Below are 18513 nucleotides of genomic sequence, written 5' to 3' on the forward strand. Positions count from 1 at the left end.
ACAGGGTTGCTGTGAAGATGGAGAGATTACTTTTGAAAACATCTGGCAACAGTCACTCAATGATGCTACCTGGAAAAGAAAATGTTTTGCCCTCGTTTTTATTTTTGGCAAACTTGAGACACAGTGAAATTAATCAACCCTCCCCCTCCCAGGGATAATAAATGACTAAGTCAGGACCAGAATCTAAGGGGAAGGGTACAGGAGAGTCAATCAGGGGAGGCTTCCTGGAGGAGACCCAGTTTTCATTTTATCATGGCAGTACTTAGAGGAAGTGGGAAGCCAGCAGGAGAGGTCTTAGCTCTTAGTCATGATGTGGTTTTTCTGATAAGCTTGCTAGAGTTCCTAGTGCCCAGAGAAGCTAAGAAGCTTGACCAAGGTCACACAGTTACTAAATGGTACTGGCACCAACTTGGAGTCACATCTAACTCCTTATGCCTGGATCTGTCTCCTTGGTGCTGGGGAGGGAAGGATGAGAAGCAAGTAAGAGTAATGTGATGAGGCAGGAGAAACAAATGGTCCCCCAGAAATTCTCAAACATCCTCCCTCTGCCACAGGCCAAGGCCTCAGGATCAAGTTGACCCCAGTTGTAATCCTGGTTCCACCATGGACCACTGATGTGGCCTCAGCAATGTCACTTGGCCTCTGAGTCTCAATTCCCTTACAGGATTTTGCTGCGGATTCAGAGAAATGACTCCAAGTACCCAGCCCGGGGCCAGGCATAATGAGAAAAATAAGATGGCCATTATTATTCCACAATGCCAGGCCAGCCACAGATGAGTGGCAGGGCTGGACACCCAAGGGACAAAAGTAGACCTTTAGTGCCAACCACTCCCAACCCTACGGTCGTGGGCACAAGTGCTTAGCAGGGTAAGGGCTGGCAGGTCAGGTCCATGATGCAATCACAGCTCCCTGCTTATGCCAAGAGGTGAACTATGACCCTTAGGAAATGGGAAAAACAGCCCATTAACAAGAAGTACAAAACAAAACCTCAGTGAACTTTTATTTCTCATCATACAGAACTGGTAGCAAAGGCAAAGATTTCTGCACTTGAACACTGAATACTCCTCCCCACCCACCCGGGGACACGTACAGTCATCTCGTCCCCTCTGGAATCCAAACCCCAATGCTGGGGCCTCTTCTCTCCTGCCCAGCTTCATTGCAGGGAGGGCTTTGAGGCCTGAAGGGGGTGCCAGCTGCTTGCCCATGCCTGCACGGGTATGAAATGTGGCACAATGACCAGGCTCCTCTCCTGCCCCACCCCAGAGGGGAGGGTCAGAAGCAGCAGCAGCTTGGCCCTTGCCTTTCTTCAGTCACCTCCCAACTGGTCAGAGGGGAGGCACATACTGCCGGAAGAAGGGCAAGGGAAGTCATAATTCACAGCTCGTTTGCTACAGAAAGTGCCTGGGATCAGTCCTCGGCTGCTTCTGCCTTCAAGCAATCCACCTAAAACCGAGGAGAAGGGACAGAAATTGGGATGGGGGTGGGGAGGTCCTTGGTAGGTAGCCCGGAGAGACTGACTACAAGAGGGGGGGGCTCCCCAGAAGCCCTCAAGATCCTGCAAGGATTGCAGTTGGCTGCTGGCCTCAGAATCTGAGTGAAGGCTCAAATATCTCAGAAACTACCCCTCAGTCTGCAACTGTGGAAATGGAGGTCACCTGGCCAGTGCCAGGGGCCACACAAGAACCCTGGGGTCTCCTGCCTCTCCCCCTGAGCCATGTACCACCTAAACCACCTAGAAAGGCTTGCTTTTTTGGCAATGTTTGTGGCAGAGCCATGGGAGATAGCAAAGTGGGATGCCAGCTTCTGCAGGGCAGGTGCAGCTCTGGGGAGGACAGATTTTTCCCTGTCCTTCTCTCAGACACTGACTATGGCTCTAGGGTTGAGGCCCTGAAGAACCTCACCCATAAAAAACCGAAATACAGAGAATGTATAATATAATACTCCCTCTTCTAAAGGGAAAGTGACCAACAGAGAGTCCAGACTCTCTAGAGATAATCTGCTTGTTTGATGTGCTTGGTCTCTCTCCTGGGGCCTCATACCACCAGGTGTGGGAGAAAAGGGTAAAAGGGCAAACAAAGGAGGTCAAAGGAACTGAACTAGGACTGGGGCAACCAGGGGACGAGAGGCCTGCAGGCTGCCTAACACAACAGGCTTTTGGGGAGCCAGACGCACAAACCAGCTGTGACCCTGACTTTCACATTGATGGATGAATGGCAGGTGGGAGGTAATGAAGTCTGAGAATGAGGAAGCAGGAGGAAAGGCAAAGCCGCTTGGAGTGTCAGTCCCTGGAGGTGTTTGCCCCTCTCCCTTGGGGGCCAGCCAGGGACTTCCCAGGCCAGGAAGGCCAAAGTACTTGTGCTGCCCGGGCCCCTGCCTGCTGGCACACAAGTCTGAGCTCAGCCCATTTTCCTTCCTGTGCCCTTGGCCTCTGGGGGTAGGGGCAGGAAGAAGGGCCTTGGCGCCTGGAGATTTGCTAGTCCTCTTCCAGCTCCCAGGGGCAGAGCTGAGATCCCAGAGTCAGTGCAATGATCCTGTCCATTCCAGTGAGAAGGAGGGTGTGGCTCAGGGGCTGCACATCACACACAGGCCCACCACCAGAATAGGGTGGGTGGGCGTGGGACAGGCAGGCTTAGGGTCTGTCTCCAGACAGAGAAGTCCTTGCAGGGAGAAGGATGCCTCCAGGGTCAGCTGCTCCAGGCCCAGGTCCTGCACACGAGTCAGGTCATGTAGCGGGTGATGGCACGGAGGGCATAGAGCAGGGCGGCTTGCATGCGGGCCTCCAGAAGCAGCAAGTTCACGTGGACCTGGGGCGCAGAACAAGGGCTTGTTGGCAACTGATGTCACTCCTCGCCAGCCCCTTCCCTCCCAGACTGCCACTATCCCTGACCACTCATCCTTCCCCATTCTTTTTTTTTTTTTTTTTTTTTTTGGCCATGCTGTGTGGCATGCAGGATCTTAGTTCCCTGACCAGGGATTGAACCTGTGCCCCCTGCCTTGGGAGCACAGAGTCTTAACCAACTGACTGTCACGGAAGTCCCTCATCCTCCTCTTTCCTACAGAGATGCCTTGACCTTTCCTAAGGCTCTAAGCAACTTGGTGCAAGGACTGTTTTAGAATTTCAAGCACATTTATCCCTATCACGGCTAATCTCTTCATCCCCCCGAAACTAAAAACAATAGCTACCCCTGACATCTATTTGGGATCAGAGGTTTACATTCATTTTCTTATTTCATCCTCCCAGCAACCTTGAAAGGCAGGCAGTTTTTATTCCTATTGTAAAGAAAACAAGCTCAGAGAGGCAAAATGACCTGCCCAAGGTCACATGACTACCAGGTAACAGGGTTATGATTTGAACCCAGGTCCTTCTGGCTGCCACTGAGGACCCTGGGAAGCACACTCCTACTTTACAGGTGAGTAAATGGAGTCTGAAACCACACAGTGGAGTAGGACATGAACCCAGGACAATACACCCAGGTGCCCCATCTGGCAGAACAGACTTAGTCTGGGGCACCTCACTGGGTCCCGACCCCTTGCCTCCTCCATGGGCCAGGCTGTCTGCTTCCGTCCTGCTCCTACCCTGAGAGCCTCACCTTCTCTGAGTGGCGGAAGTGCCTCCAGAAGTGGTTGTACATTCTTCGGGTGGTCTTCTCTGGATAGCAGGCCACTGTCTTGATATAGACCTTGAGGTTCCGCTCCAGGAGCTGGTTCACCTCTCCGTAGTCATAGTCATCATATCTGGATGGAAAGGCCCCAGTAGCATCACTTACCCTCTGCTCCCACAAGTATCTCCTCTCCCCAGTCCCACCCTGCAGAAGGAGGAACAGAGAGTGGCGAGAAAAGGCAGAAGGTAGGAAGCAACTAGAAACTTCATTCCTCTTAGAAAAACAGCTGATGTCATATTATCACAGCCCACTGGACTCGTAGGGGAATGCACAGAGGGTGAGCATGCCGTACTGACCATGTGAACATGTATTCATGGCATCCTCAAAACTACTGTACACTACTGTATACAAAACTATTGTATACAATTTATTGTATTTCATCAGCCTCAATTTTACAGATGAAACTGAGGTTCAGAGAAGTGAAGTCACCTAGGTCACACATCTGGGAATGGGATTCAAACTCAGCTCTGCCTGACTCCAAGGTCATAGTCACTACTTTACAGCTGAGGCCATGCATGGAAGATGGGGCAGGAGATCAATGCAAATATTTACCCTGGAGAAGGAAGAGGGAAAGAGAAAAAGGAGCCGGTAGTCATTTTACAGATGGGCAAACTAAGGCCTGGGGAAGGCAATTAGCTTGTTCAAAGTCAAAGAGCAAGTTGGTGACAAGTCTAGAAGCCACTTTGTCACTCCCTAGTCCAGTGAGCCAGTGAGTCATCACAGATCAATGTGGATGAGGAAGACTGGTTTAATTTTTCTTTACTTTTTTTTAAATTAAAAAAAAAATTTTTTTTTTTTGGCCACGCCACGCGGCACGTGGGCCCTTAGTTCCCCGACCAGGGATCGAACCCGTGCCCCCTGCGGTAGAAGCACAGTTTTAACTACTGGACCGCCAGGGAAGTCCCAGAAGACCAGTTTTAGACTAGAGGACAGATTTGGTAGACAAAGGTTTAGGAGTGAGGGCCATGTTGGAGAGTGGAGGAGCCTGGACCTGGCAGCTGGGCAGGAACTAGCCTGTGCCGCACACACCCTAAGATGCCCGTCCATCCTTGGCCTTCGCTGACTTAGAAACCTGCCAAGGAGGTTGGCCAGAAGGAGGCTGGCCAATTAAGCACAGCTCAACCCACTCAGTGAAATATGATTTACAGCTAGTAATGCACAGAAATGCACATTTTTCTACAAGGAACATGTACCTTTTTAAAACTTTGGGGATTTTTTTTTTCATGCTTGGAATAATAGCTAAACTAGAAAAGCAAGAAAAAAAAATCACGTGTTCTCTAAAATATGCTCTCATTTGATTAAACTGAGTAAAATAAATACAGTAGACAAGAAAGTCTTATTTTTGTAAAATTATATGTGTTTTGGTCATTTGTGCATGGAAAAAAGACAGGAAAGAAATATTTGACAATAATAAGAGCAGGTGGGATTATGGGTGATTTTTAGTTTCTTCTTTTTGTTATCTGTTTCCTAAATTTACTAAAAATCTGGCTCTTTACAAACATCAAGCATATCTTTTAAAAAACGAAATAACAATTATAATTTCAACTATACAAAAGCAACTACATAAGAAAGAAAAAAAGCAATGGAGGAAAACATCTCAGAATGTGGATGTGGTTGTGGAGTAGTAGAATTTTGGGAAATGGTTTCTTTCTTTAATTCTTTAAATTTGCCACAACATTATCAGAGTGAGGTTTGTAAAAATAAAAAAATTGTTCTGTGTATATTTTTGACAAGTAATTTCACATCTAGGGTTTACCTACAAGGACTTAGGTATAGGGCTTCCCTGGTGGCACAGTGGTTAAGAATCCGCCTGCCAATGCAGGGGACATGGGTTCGAGCCCTGGTCTGGGAAGATCCCACATGCCGCGGAGCAACTAAGCCCGTGCGTCACAACTACTGAGCCTGAGTTCTAGAGCCCGCGAGCCCCAACTACTTAGCCCACATGCTGCAATTACTGAGCCCGTGTTCCGCAACAAGAGAAGCCACCACAGTGAGAAGCCAGCACATCGCAACAAAGAATAGCTCCCACTCGCTGCAACTAGAGAAAGCCGACGTGCAGCAACGAAGACCCAACGCAGCCAAAATAAATAAATTAATTAATTAATTTTTTTTTAAAAAAGGACTTAGGTATAAAACTAGTCATTGCACATGGTATTTGTAATAGTGAAAAACTGCAAACCACCTAAATATCCAACAATAGGGAAATGGTTGGATAGTTACACTTCATCCACAACAACACTATACAGTGGCTAAAAAGCATGCAAGATCTATTCACACCAACAAGGAAGGTGGTTCACAATAGATTATTAGGTAAAAAATGCAAGTTGCAGAATATATCAAGTATGATTCCATCAATTAAAAAAAAAACTTACTCAAAAAAGATCAGAAAATACTTAGGTAACAGAATGAAAATGTAGTCCATCATATACTATACAGAGACAGCCATTATCAAATAACATTTTACGGTACAGCCTTCCACACATTTTCCATGCATGTACACACTTTTAGTTTGAAGAAAAAAAAAAGGAACAAAAAGAAGATTCTGGTTGGTAGCCAGCTTTCTTTTCTTTCAATACATTTTGACCATTTTCCCATGGCAATATAAATAAGCCACTATTATAATTTTTAATAGCTGCATAATATTTCACTGAATGGATATGTCATTATTTAAAATCCCCTACTGTTGGCATTTCTATTGTTTTATTTATTATGAGAAGAAATGCTACTTGGAATGAAAATACAAATATAACTCTCTCTCTCTCTCTCTCTCTCTCTCTCTCTCTCTATATATATATACACACACACATACACATACACATACATACACACACACATATATATAAAATCTCCCTAGTTATCTCTGGGGGTCGGATTAAAGAGTTTCAAAAGGTGAGCATGGCTATTATCTTTTATAATCAGCAAAGAAATACATTTGCTTTGAAAAACAATATAGGCAGGAAGAAAGGGAAAGAAAAACAAACAGAAAAAGGAAACAATTGTGAGCTCAGATTGAGGGCTTACAATACACTCATGCCCCGGTCTTGCACTCACCTGATGCCAAAGACGCAGTGGATGTAATTCCAGATGGCCCTGCGGAGCATGGAGGTATCTACTCCGCTGTGCATGGCAATGGTGTTGTACGTGAGGCTATAGGCTGCCTGGAACTTCTCATCCAGCAGCTGCCCACCCTCGGGGTAGAGCCGCTGGATCAGTGAATAGCCATGGTCCTCCCAGGTATAATCCTGAGGAACGTGGGAAGGGGTCAGTGAGGAGAATGTTTGGGGCCCAAGGCTAGCCGGAGAGACGCCATCCTCTGGAGCACACCTTGGCTCTCCATAATGTGTCTCTCCACCCCACAGATCTAACCCGCTGCTTGGTCTGGACCTGAGAAGCTGAGGAGGATGCAGCTTGGTGGTGACTTCCTCCTTGTGATCAGGACCCCCTGAGCTTAGGGCACAGGTGGGTCCCTTCACATCCAGGGTCTCCCACTTCCCTCGTGGAATCCTGAGGGAGAGAAGGTACCCAAATCTCTAACTACACAAACCACCCACCCCTGCTTGTTTGCAAAGCAATAGTAAGACCAGTGGGGAGAGCCTACCTGGGCGCGGAAGGTGGGGGGCGCCTGAGTCCCCCGCCGGGTGAAGTCCTCGTATCCGAAAGTGGGGTCTTCCACAAAGCACAGCATGTCTGAGTTTGGAGAGGGCTCCAGGATGTCCGCTGAGGACGTCAGAAAGAGGTCATGGTGAGGCCAAGGCATGGAGCACAGTGGCCTCCACTCCTGGTTAATCACCATTAGGGGGCTGGGAAATGCAGAGTAGGGGGCCAGAGAAAGCCCCTCACCACATCGAGTGGGACCAGGACTTCGGCAGGAGCCAGGCCTGGGGGAGGAGGTAAATCAGGCCTGTGGTGGCTGGGATGTGGCTGCAGAGGTGCAGCGCATGGAGGTACCTGCTTCCCAGCAGAGATGATGTAAGGAGGGGGCGGCCCCTGAACCTGGACACCTGTGACCCTGTACCTGAGGGGGTCACCAGCAGGCTCTCTGACTTCTCCAGCTCAAAGCGGCTCTCCATCTCCTCCTGGGAGGCCCCCTCATCCCGCAGCAGGCTCTCCTGCAGCTGCCTCATGCGCTCCATCAAAGCTTCCACGTCGCGGGCAGCCTCAAAGCCCTGCGGGAGAGACCTGGTGGTGGCCATCTACTCTTCCTCCCTGGGCCCCAGAAACCCCACACGTCTTTCCCACATGCCGGGCCTTCCTGAACGACCGTAAAGGCCCCGTGCCTCCTCTGTGACAGCCACTGCACTGGACGGCTCACATGGCCTGTGCTTCCCAAAGTGATGTTTAAGAGCTAGAGAATAGACACGGCTTCTCTGAGCATCAACTTCCCTCACAGGAAAGGGCTTTTTAAAGTATCTGTATTTTTAAAATACAAACAAATAAGCCACTTTATAGAATGAGAGGCAAACTTTGTATTTTTAAAGTTCTAAAAGTCAGTGACTTTAAGCCCACGGGGCTCCATGCTGAGGCCAGTCACATGGTTATTTCATCTCATCCTCACAACCCTTTATGAAGTGCGAGTCTTTATCCTCATTTCCCAGATGAGGAAACTGGGTTTCAAAATCAAATAACTTTTCTAAGGCCTCTCAGCGTGCGTTAGGGAAGCAGCTTCAGATAGGGAGGCGCTGTCTTCTACCCAAGGACCAGGGGCCATGCCAGCTTCCTCTCCCACCAAGACTGAAGCCCGTGACTTACCCCAGAGTGGTTCAGTGGGTCCCTGCTGGGGGGTGTGCTCTGCTCACTGGGGGGTGAAGGGGCCTGGGGGGCGGGGCTTCCCTCGGGGTCCCCCTCAGGGAGGATGCCACAGCCGAACACGAAGGAGGCTAGCGAGTGGCAGTGGGTGAGGAGGACCAGGGCCTGGATGAGCTCGGCCAGGGACCAGCTGTGCTCGCCTGTCTTCAGCAAGGCCTAGAGAGAAAAGGAAAGGCCAGACCTGCTCAGTGCCTGCCCTGGGCTGCCTGCCATGCCCCAGCCTGGCCCCCGTGCTCCCTCGGGGACCCGCCTCTCTGCCCACCGCACCTGGATGTGCTCCTTGGTGATGAGCCACGGCCGATGAGCCAGCAGCTTGTTGATCTCGCTGAGCTTGCGCAGCTTCTCGGGGGCATGGTGGAGGCCAAGCAGCCACTCAGGGTCACCGCCAGTCTGCAGAAACTCAGCCATGTGGGAGCCCACCAGGTAGGAGCACTGGTGGCGGGCGGCGGCCTGGAGGTGGTGGACAGAGCCCAGGTCACCCGCTTCTTTCTGTGCCCTGCTCGGTGGGTACCCCATGGAGGGAACATCACGAGCCTCACTGTCGCCTGAGAGGCAGGAAACTTAGGTTCTAACCCCAGCTTTGCCCCTGGCTTGTTGTCCTCCCTTGGGCAGGTCACCTGACTCCTATGTGCCTCAGTTTCCCCATCTGCAAAGCAGGCATTAAATAGGCCTCTCTTCAAAATCTAAAATTCGATGGATGGTCAGATAAAGCCAGGGCTTTGCTTTATGCTGCCTCTCCTCCTTGTTTGTGGAATGAAGCCCCCAGCAGAGAGATCTGAGCACCGAATCCCCCAATGTGTCCACCCCTACAAAAGTCAGGCTCAGACAGGCTCACCATGATGGCGATGTAGTGGCGCCAGGAATTGGCCAAGGGCCCATCCGTGTGCAGCAGCAGGTAGTGCAGGCGCCAAAAGCTGGTAAAGTAGTCGGGGTGCAGGCCCATCACCACTGCCAGGTTGTCCACCCTCCCGGAGGACATCAGCGCCTCCAGCCCCAGGTGTTGCTCGAGGCTCTCGGCTCCCTCCCGAAGGACCTGCCAAGCAGAGGTGAGGAAGGGATGGCTTCCCCTCCTGCCCTCCCCACCAAAGAGACCAACATATTCATTGCATTCATTGGGATTTTAATAGCAAGGAACTGAAGACAACCGCCATGTCCAAAAAAAGGAGAACAGGGGAGGAAAAGATATTGCATTAAATGATTAAACAAATACTTATTAGACACTTTATATAATACTGGTTGATACTTGTATAATGCTCGCTAAGTGCCAAGCACTGTTCAAACACTTTACATATATTAACTCATTTACTGCTCACAACTATGAAATTGGAGACCTGCTTTCTCCAACTTTAGATAGGAGGCACAGAGATTAAAGTACAGCTTCTCCTGCTTTCGTAGAGCTTCTATTCTTTTTTCTTTTTTTGGCTGTGCCGGGTGGCTTGAGGGCTCTTAGTTCCCCAACCAGGGATTGAACCCAGGCCCTCAGCAATGAAAGCGCAGGATCCTAACCACTGGACTGCCAGGGAATTCCCCACAGAGCTTCTATTCTAATAGTGCAAATCCATGCAGTCATTGGAGGTGGGTACAAAATAGTTCACATTTCCTGAGTGATTTCTCCGTGCCAGGTCTGAGTTAGGAGCGTTCCCCGCCTGCATTATCTCACTCATTCTTCCCAGTTACCCTGTGAGGTGAACACTATTATTTTCCCCCACTGACACATGAGGGAATCAAGACCCAGAGAGATTTCATTCTGTGCTCAAGGTTACAGATCTGGTAAATGACAGAACCAGGATTCAATTCCTGATTAAGCCCAAAGCCTATTTCTTTCCTTTATTACAGAAGAGGAGTGGTTATTTATAAATGAAAAAATAAAAGATAAGAACAATATTTGAGCTTAAAATTCTGGGCTACATAAATAATCAGCGGGTGGTTGTGTGTTTTCCACTTACAAAGGGTGGAAGGAACTGAAGGGTTTAGACGTTTGTTAACAGCTCATTAACTGCTTGGCCTACACATTAGGAGAACAAGGAGGACAAGGAAACATTTGTCTTTGTTCACTGAAGGCCAAAGAAAAAGAAGGAAACTATTATTTTTTAATTTGCCTGTTCATGGGTTTTGAAGTTTCCCCCCCCACCAGGCACACACTGGAGTGTCAGTTCCATGATGGCAAGGATTTTTGTCTGTCTTGTTCTCTGCTGTATCCCCAGCACCTAGAACAGTGCCTGACACACATTAATCATTCAATAGATATCTGTTAAATAAATGAATGGATGACCTGACTCAGTAGATGAAAGGTGTCTCTGTTGCATTAAGTGAAAAAATAAAACATAACAACCAAAAAAAAACCACACCAAAAACCCAAATAAACAACAACAACAGAACCATGTTATAAACTATGACCTTGGCTCCGTATGAAAAAAAGTCTGGAAAACAGTGGCAAATGGTTAACAGCGATTATCTCTGTGGGAGTGGGATTGTAAGAGACTAAAGCTTTCTGAAACATTGGAAATTTAAAAATAATGAACACATATTACTTTTGAAGTCGAAAAAAACTTTAATACACGCACAGTCAAGGATGAGAAGATAAACATGCATAGTTCTATCTTCTTAAGGAAATGCAAGTCTTGTTCTGGGAATCACAAGTTTGCTCATTACCTGGCTGTGTTATTATCACTTTATCTCTTTGAGCATGTTTCTTCCCAGCAAGATGGGGTTGACATGCTTGCCTCAAAGAGCTGTTTTGTGGATTAAATGGGTCAAGAACCTGAAGGGGTAGTTTCAAACCTGCAATTTCAAGAGACCAGCAAAGCCCCACACACACTCAATGCCCCATGTCCTTTCTTCCCAGGGACCCACAACAATTCCTAACCCCTTTCAAGCTTACCTCCTCCACTGGAATGAAGGCGCTGGGCCCTCGAGGGCCTCGCCGAACCCGGCTCTCCCTCTGCTCCTAGAAGGAAGCACATCATGGTTAGATGGAGGTAAAAGCGAGGACTAAGAAGATAGTTCTCTCTCCAGTTTTCTCCTCCTATCCGAGGGGTCACACTAAGTTTTTTTTTTTTTAGGCTGCACCATGCGAAATCCAGGATCTTAGCTCCTCAACCAGGGATCGAACCCGGGCCCCCTGCATTGGGGGCGCAGAGTCTTCACCACTGGACCACCAGAGAAGTCCCCCACACTGAGCTTTTAAAATCACCTTTCTGGCTCACCTTGCATGAAGCAGTCAGGTGGAAATATATACCAGTTTGGTGGGTGAAGAAAGGGTAAAGCGACCAAGAGAGCTTACCCCACAGGCTGAGTTCTTCAGGAACTGGGAAGGGACACAGGAGCCCACTATATAGCCCCAAGGGAAATATACAGCCACCGTGTTGCACATTTCCAGGAGGCCACCTTCTCGGCAGCCCTGGAGAACCTATAGAAGAAGCCCCCTTGTTCGTATCCTGAAGCCAGGTCACCAAGTCCCCTAGATTCCTACGATGCAGCTTCAACCTCTCTCAAACCCACAGCCTCACCGATGGTCTCCCTGCCTCCACAGCCCCGCCCTCTCCTATCCATCCTCTACCAAGTTAACAGAACGAATGAATAAATAAAACATTCTCCCCCAACCCCACCTCTGGGACCAGGAGCAGATCTAGTGAGTACATGACACTGGTGGTTTCTAAAGAGGGCAAACTTGCTGTAGCCAGAGTGAACTTCCTCAAGTGCAAATCTCATTACTGGCTTAAAACCCTGCCTCTGCCTCCTGTAGCCTCCCAGACCATTAGTGGCTCAGGCCCGCCGTGCTCACACTGGTCACACCTTTTGCAGAGCTAGCTCTGTCTTCCAGGGTCTAAGAACCTTTCTTCTGATCCTCATCTGTGACCCCCCAATTCCCAACGCTTTTGCTTCTGAAAACGTTGCCTTCTAATTGTCTGAGATAGGTCTCCCTACTACCAGATCATATTCTGTGGAGAACGGTACCAGGTAATTCACACTAGTCTGTGAATGAAGAAAACAGAGAAAGCAGAGAGGCGTGGAGGGCAGGGCGGCACAATGCTGATGGCAGCAGCTATTCTGACGTGGCTGTATTGGAGCCTCTATGGAAACCACCAGTTTTATTTATCCATTTGTTTTGCTACCTGGGAGGGGGCTCTCAGCACTGGCCTTAGAAACAGTTTATCCAAACCAGAGTCATACCCTCACTGGACAGAGACGGTGTCCTCCTAACTCTCCCCTCCTCATTCAAATTTAGACTTACTGCTAATCCTCAAGTGTCCAGGGACTAAAGATTATAATTGAACCTTCCTTTTCACATAGCCAAAAACCCCCTGAGGGAGGCAGAGCTCTGGGGCTCTGAAAGACCACAAAGGAAGGAACAAGGGTACAAAAGTCCCAGGCATGAGTACCAATTCTGCTGCCACTAACTTGCTGTGTGACTCTGAGAAAGTAACCTAAACTCTCTGGGCCTTAATCTTGGACAAAGAAGGTAGCTGGGCTGACTGCTTAGGCCCCTTTCAGCCCATACTTCTGGGATCTACCAGGCCAGCCTGGTCCAAGTCCAGCATAGAAACCACCACAGTCCCCAAGCACTCCCGTTTCACCTTCCCTCCTCCCTCACCAAAGAGAAAAAAAACCTAACAGCTCTGTCTGGGAGATAAGGATTGCTGACTCCACAAACTGGGCCTCCCCCTCAGGGGACCTAAGGACAGATAGAAAACCACAGCCAGGTGTGGTGGGGAAGGGCAGGAAGGAACTGGGGGAGTTGGGGGGTGTGGGACAGGGAGGGCCCACCAGGGTACTAGCGAGGGACAGTGAACAGCTTTGGGAATCCCTTCCCACTCTAAAATCTGCCCCAGGAGCTGTCAAGGGAAGAAACTGATGCCTGTGGGTCTCTAAATGATAGGTCTGGATCTACCAACATTATCAGCCCTGATGAAGAAGATGATGATGATGATAGAATACTGTTAAAAGATAGGGGCTCTTGACACAAGCTGCCTGGGCTCAGATGACAACTCCACCACCTATTATCTGCTAGCTCTGTGAGCCTCAGTTTCCTCACCAGATTACGGGGTAATAGTACCTACTGTCACTGGGTAGTCATGAGGATGTAATGAGGTACTGCCTGTATAGGCCTTAGCTCAGTACATCTGTCACAGCAAGCACTTAACAAGTCAGAGATCATTAACCTCATTGTTATTTCAAACAAGGGCCTCTCAACCCAAGCAGCACATTTAGAATCCCTTTGAGAAGCTTTTTAAAAAATACCAATGCCAAGGCCCAGCAATTCTAATTTAATTGGGTGCGGCCCAGCATAATTTGCAGGGGAGGGAGGGCCATTGTTTCACACCACTTATTGATCACTTTCTCAATTATAAGGCACTGTGTTAAGTGCTTTCCAGGCGAAACCAGAATTAATCTGTTCACTCAACAAATATTTTTGATGACTACATGGCAGGTAGCAAGAGTACAGGAGTGAAAAGACAAAATCTTAGCTTTCCCAGAATTTACGATCTAAAGGAGAAAGACAATCAAACAAATGATGAATAGGATGTCAAATCGTAGATTATATGAATGGGTGGGGGAGTGTGTGCAATATTTCAGTCCTAGTAGACAGGCAAAGCCACTGAGGAGACAACCTTTAAGTTGATATCTAAATATCAAATATCTAAATGAGTTGATGGGCCTGTAAAGGGCCTGTAAAGATCTAGGGAACCAGCATTCCAGTCAGATGTAACAGAAAGTGCAAAGCCCTGAAGGCAAGATCAAGCAGATTCTACTCCAGAGCTCCAGTACCCTGAATGCCTCCCCAACCTAGACACCCAAAACTTGAGAGGAAGCAGACGGGGCAGGGGCCCACCACCAAGAGATGACACCTCCGAATCAGCCCTCCCCTACTTCCTGGGGTAGGAAGGCAATAATAATAATGGTGGGTAACAACGCTGATTACCATTGGCGAAGCATTTATTTCATGTGCACTTTAAGGGAGTTCTACTACCAGAGCTCCCATTTTACAGATGGGGAATAAGGTTCAGAGAGGTCAAGCCACTTCCGGTCACTCAGCCAGGAAGGAGGTAGCAGAGTTAGGATACAAATCAGGTTTCCTCAACTGCAGAAACTTCCTATTCTCTAAACTTCTCAAGGTCTCAGAAGCCCCAAGGCTTTGCCTCTGAGGTTCACCAGGAATGAGAAGCTCCTTCTCCGTCTACACTCCCAGGGGATCCACTGCCCCAGTCACAGCCCTTGTCATCCTGCCTTGTTTCTTACCTTGAGAGCACACACTGGATCTAGTTCTCTGTTGTTATCCCAGAGTTTAGCACAGTGAGTCCAATAAAACTTTGTGCTATGATGAAATATTCTTTATCTGCACTGTCCAATAAATATGGTAGTCCCTAGCCACAGTGGCTGAGCATTTGAAGTATGACTAGTGCAACTAAAAAACTGAACTTTTAATTTTAAAAAATCTGATTTATCTACATTTCAATAGCCACATGTGGCTAAGGGCTACCATATAGGACAGTGCAGGTTCAGCACACCTGATAAAGGCAAGATTCCCGCCCTGACTACGTGGATAAAGAAAGGAAAACCAGAGGGGGCGGGTGACCTACCTAAGGCAACACAGCTAGGATGGGGCAGAGGGAAAACCGATGAGTTCCAACTGAGGGGACCACACAGGGCAGCAGGAACACTGAGGTCAGAGCCGTCTGGGTGGCCACTCAACTGTGAGGGCTTCAGGCAAGTTGTAAAGAGAGGATAATCACCTCAGAGCTCAGTGCCTGGCTCTTGATTTAAGCGCTCACTAAAAGTTACCTTTCATATCAGCTTCCATATTACGTTTCACTAGCACACTGGTTGCATCTAATCTTCATCAGTTTGGGGGCGGGGGTGGGGGTCTCTTCTGCACACAAGGAAAGATTAAGGTTCCAAAGGTTAAGCACCAGCTGACAAGAGGCCAACCTGAGATTTGAATTCAGCTCAGTCTGGCTTGCAAGGGTCCTGTCCACCACCCAGATCAGCCTCTTGGAGTAGCCCCAGCCTTTATTCTTGGTATCCTATCCAGAGCCTGCAACCTCCAGGACTCAGCTACGGAGACCTTCGAAGTCACTCTGCCAGCTGGGAAAGGGCAGAGACTCCCCTCCCCGTGGGCTGCTGAACTCAAGATTCTTGCCTGGGTTTACACCTGAGAGGGAGACAGAGCCCAAGCAACCTCTGATCTCCAGCCTTGCAGGGAGGGGTGTGTGAGTGGTGCATATAAACTCATATGCCCACCATGATCTGGCCGATTTCTCACAACCACCTGGAGGGAAATACGTCTTCTTATCCCTTCTTCAGAGACAGCTCACTGAGGTTCTTTTGGAGCTCAGATCTGACTTCAAAGCTTGCACAGTTCACAGGGGTCAGCTAAGCCAACAAGGGGCAAATAGTTACGAGCACCTATTAGGTACTAAGAACAGTGCTGGGGGTGGGACCTACAGAGTGTTTCTAGTCTAGCAAAGGAGACAGACAAGAAATTCCTGATTACACAACTGTTATACTGTAATTGGGATAATAGCTCCTGCAATGGAGAAGGGGAACAGGAAGCAGGTATGCAGAGGGGAATTATCTGGTGGGGAAGGAAAGACTTCCCTGAGGCAGTGATGTTTCAGGAAGTGATTCTAGAGCCCAAGAGGGCTCTGAGAACATACCACCAGTACTAGAGTGAAGCATCTGAAGGCCTTGACCCGGTGAAAGCATGCGTGGCGAAGTGATGGGAGTTGAGGGGACTGTATATTCCTTGTTCATACTTGTCCAACTTCCCTTGGGCCTTGGGCACCCAGCTCTGTAAGTTCAGCACCCTACTGTCTTCTAAAGATCCTGCTTAAAACAGAATTTTCCCAAGGTCCTCTTTTCTTGAGAGAGAATCTGTAGAAAGGGGTCAGATATCACCAGCTTCCCCCCACCCCCGCCTGCTGTTGACAGCTGGCTTCCACCTAAAGGCCACACCCTCAGAGCCTTCCCAGTCCACCAGGGGCACACTCTTCTCCCCAGGTCACTTCCCAGACACTGTCCCAAAGAGGGATGGACCAATTCTCACCTCAGGCAGGAGGGGTGGGCTCGGACACCCCCTTGTGAGACACTCTGGGGAAAGGGAAATATGTGCTGTGGCCACAATCTAAAAATAGCTATAGCATGTTTGATACGGGACGTAGTTGCTATGCTCTAGGCACTGTGCGTTGGCCTTTGCATGTATTCTCAGTTAATTCTCCCAACAGTCCTTTGGAAATATGTCCAAATCTCCACAGGAGGAAGTTGCTGATCACAGAAGTGATCACTTGGCCAAGGTCACACAGCAAGTAAGTGGGAAGGCTGCCACATGAACCCGGAGCATGCCTGCTCTAGTGCCCAGGTGCTCCAATAAATAAAATTATTTCCATAAAGAAGGAAACAGACAGAATAAGGTAGCTTGGTCAAAGTCACGCAACTGAGAAGTGGCAGGAGCAGTATTCGTCCCTCCACTTCGGGCTCCTAAACCATGATAGGGAAAGGTGACAAGCTAACAGAAAACCGGGGACCCCCGGAAACCGTGCTGCTCAGAGAAGTGCAGCTGTTTTTCCCAGGGTCACAGTTCAGGACTAGCACTTGTCTGACTCCCAACCCCAGTAAGACACTTGCACCAGGCTCCATGTCTGTAAACTCAAGAAACAAGCAAAACTCTCCGTTGTGTGAAGCACACTTGGAAATCCTAGAGACACCCGAGCCAAAGAATGAGCTATTCTGCTGGGTTAGTGAAGGAAACCTCTCTATAGCCCCTCCTGGGCGTCAATTTTCTCATCCCGTAGATTGGGGCTACTATTAATGGTATAGCTCATATTTTGCTAGTTTAATCCTGAGGACTCAGCGAAAAGGCAAAGCCGGAGCCTGGCATCCAGTAGGTGCGTAATAAATAAGATGGCCATTGTCCGTGGCGGTGGTAATGGGGGAGGGGGTGTCAGATTGGGTCCAGCCGTATTCCCAGCCTCACTGCAAAGAGAGTCCCTCCAAAACAAACTTCTGGGACGTCAGACCACTTAGTAGGGCACAGCCAAATCGGCGCTTGGCTTCTGGTGTCGCGGCCAGGGTTTTCCCCCCTCCCCCGTGCTTTGGCCGCGGCGTACCCGGCAGCCCGCCAAGGCCCCGAAGCGCCCACGCCCCCAATCCAAATCGGGGGTGCAGGTGGGGGCGGGGGACGAGGTCGACCTCCGTTGGCCAGCCCCAAGTGCTCCAATCCCCGAGCGGGGGCACTGCAGCGGGTACATATCCTACCTAGAAACAGTTCCTCTAGCCCCAGCCTAGAGGAAAGGATCTGCGGAAGGGGGCGGGGAGGAGGAGTGGTCGGGCCGCTGCGCCGGGATTTGCCTGGACTTGAAGACTCCCTCGACTAGGGCCCAAACCCAAGATAACGTCGAGAAGGCTCCCCTCTCGTTGGCCGGGAGTCCAAAGGAGCCTTGGAGGGCTCTACAGCCCCGGGGGTAGGGGCAGGAGGCGGAGGGAGCCGAGGCTGCCAGTTGATGCAACCCCACTCCGGCTTGCGCGCTCCACTCCCCCTCCCCGAGCCGGGTGGGGGTTGGCTCACAGACTCAGCTCGCGACAGCCCAAAGCTCGGACGCGGCTCTGGGTTCAAGGGAAGAGTGGCGTCGCTCGACCGCTGCTTACCTCTCCGGCCCCGGGTAGGTAGCCCTTCAGCTCGGCGCGGCACTCGGAGTCCGCAACGATCATGGTGTGCGCCAGGACCCAGCCGCGGCTCGCCGACCGCCCGTGCACCCGCGGGGCTTTCGGACCGACGCGCGCAGGAAGCCGGGACTGCGGGCCGCTGGGGAGGTTCTAGAGCCCCGCGGTGTCTCTCGGGGTTCCAGAAGGCTCTGAAAGCCAAGGATCCGGGAACGGCCGCCGCTGCGCTGGACTCCCCGCTCGTCTGGCTTCTGGATGGTGAATGGCCTCGGGAGCCTGGGATTGGCCGCGGCGCAGGGGTTTTCACGGCCCGGAGCGCCTCGGAAGTCCGCAGTGGCCACGGCTGCTCGCAAACCCAGCGCTCCTCAGCATCCCCACCGCGGAA

General features: G+C 49.8%; 1 protein-coding gene across 1 annotated transcript; it reads right to left on the minus strand.

The window, feature by feature from the left end:
- Positions 1–974: 974 nt before the first annotated feature.
- Positions 975–18513, minus strand: SESN2 (sestrin 2). The gene is made up of 10 exons (XM_033839711.2): positions 18114–18513; positions 11350–11415; positions 9304–9501; positions 8736–8918; positions 8412–8624; positions 7678–7828; positions 7261–7379; positions 6714–6904; positions 3591–3735; positions 975–2804 (listed from the first exon to the last, which is right to left on the minus strand). Exons 1-10 carry the CDS (start codon positions 18174–18176, stop codon positions 2718–2720), a joined length of 1416 nt encoding a protein of 471 aa, XP_033695602.1. The 5' UTR covers positions 18177–18513; the 3' UTR covers positions 975–2717.

This window comes from Tursiops truncatus, chromosome 1 (genome assembly GCF_011762595.2).
Source record: "Tursiops truncatus isolate mTurTru1 chromosome 1, mTurTru1.mat.Y, whole genome shotgun sequence".
NCBI classification, from domain to species: Eukaryota; Metazoa; Chordata; class Mammalia; order Artiodactyla; family Delphinidae; genus Tursiops; species Tursiops truncatus.

Coding starts and splice junctions, on each gene's coding strand:
- SESN2 (XM_033839711.2), bottom strand. CDS start 18,176: ATGATCGTTGCGGACTCCGAGTGCCGCGCCGAGCTGAAGGGCTACCTA. Junction 11,416..18,113: donor ACCTACCCGGGGCCGGAGAG/GTAAGCAGCGGT, acceptor GCTTCCTTCTAG/GAGCAGAGGGAGAGCCGGGT. Junction 7,829..8,411: donor ACCCACTGAACCACTCTGGG/GTAAGTCACGGG, acceptor TCTCTCCCGCAG/GGCTTTGAGGCTGCCCGCGA.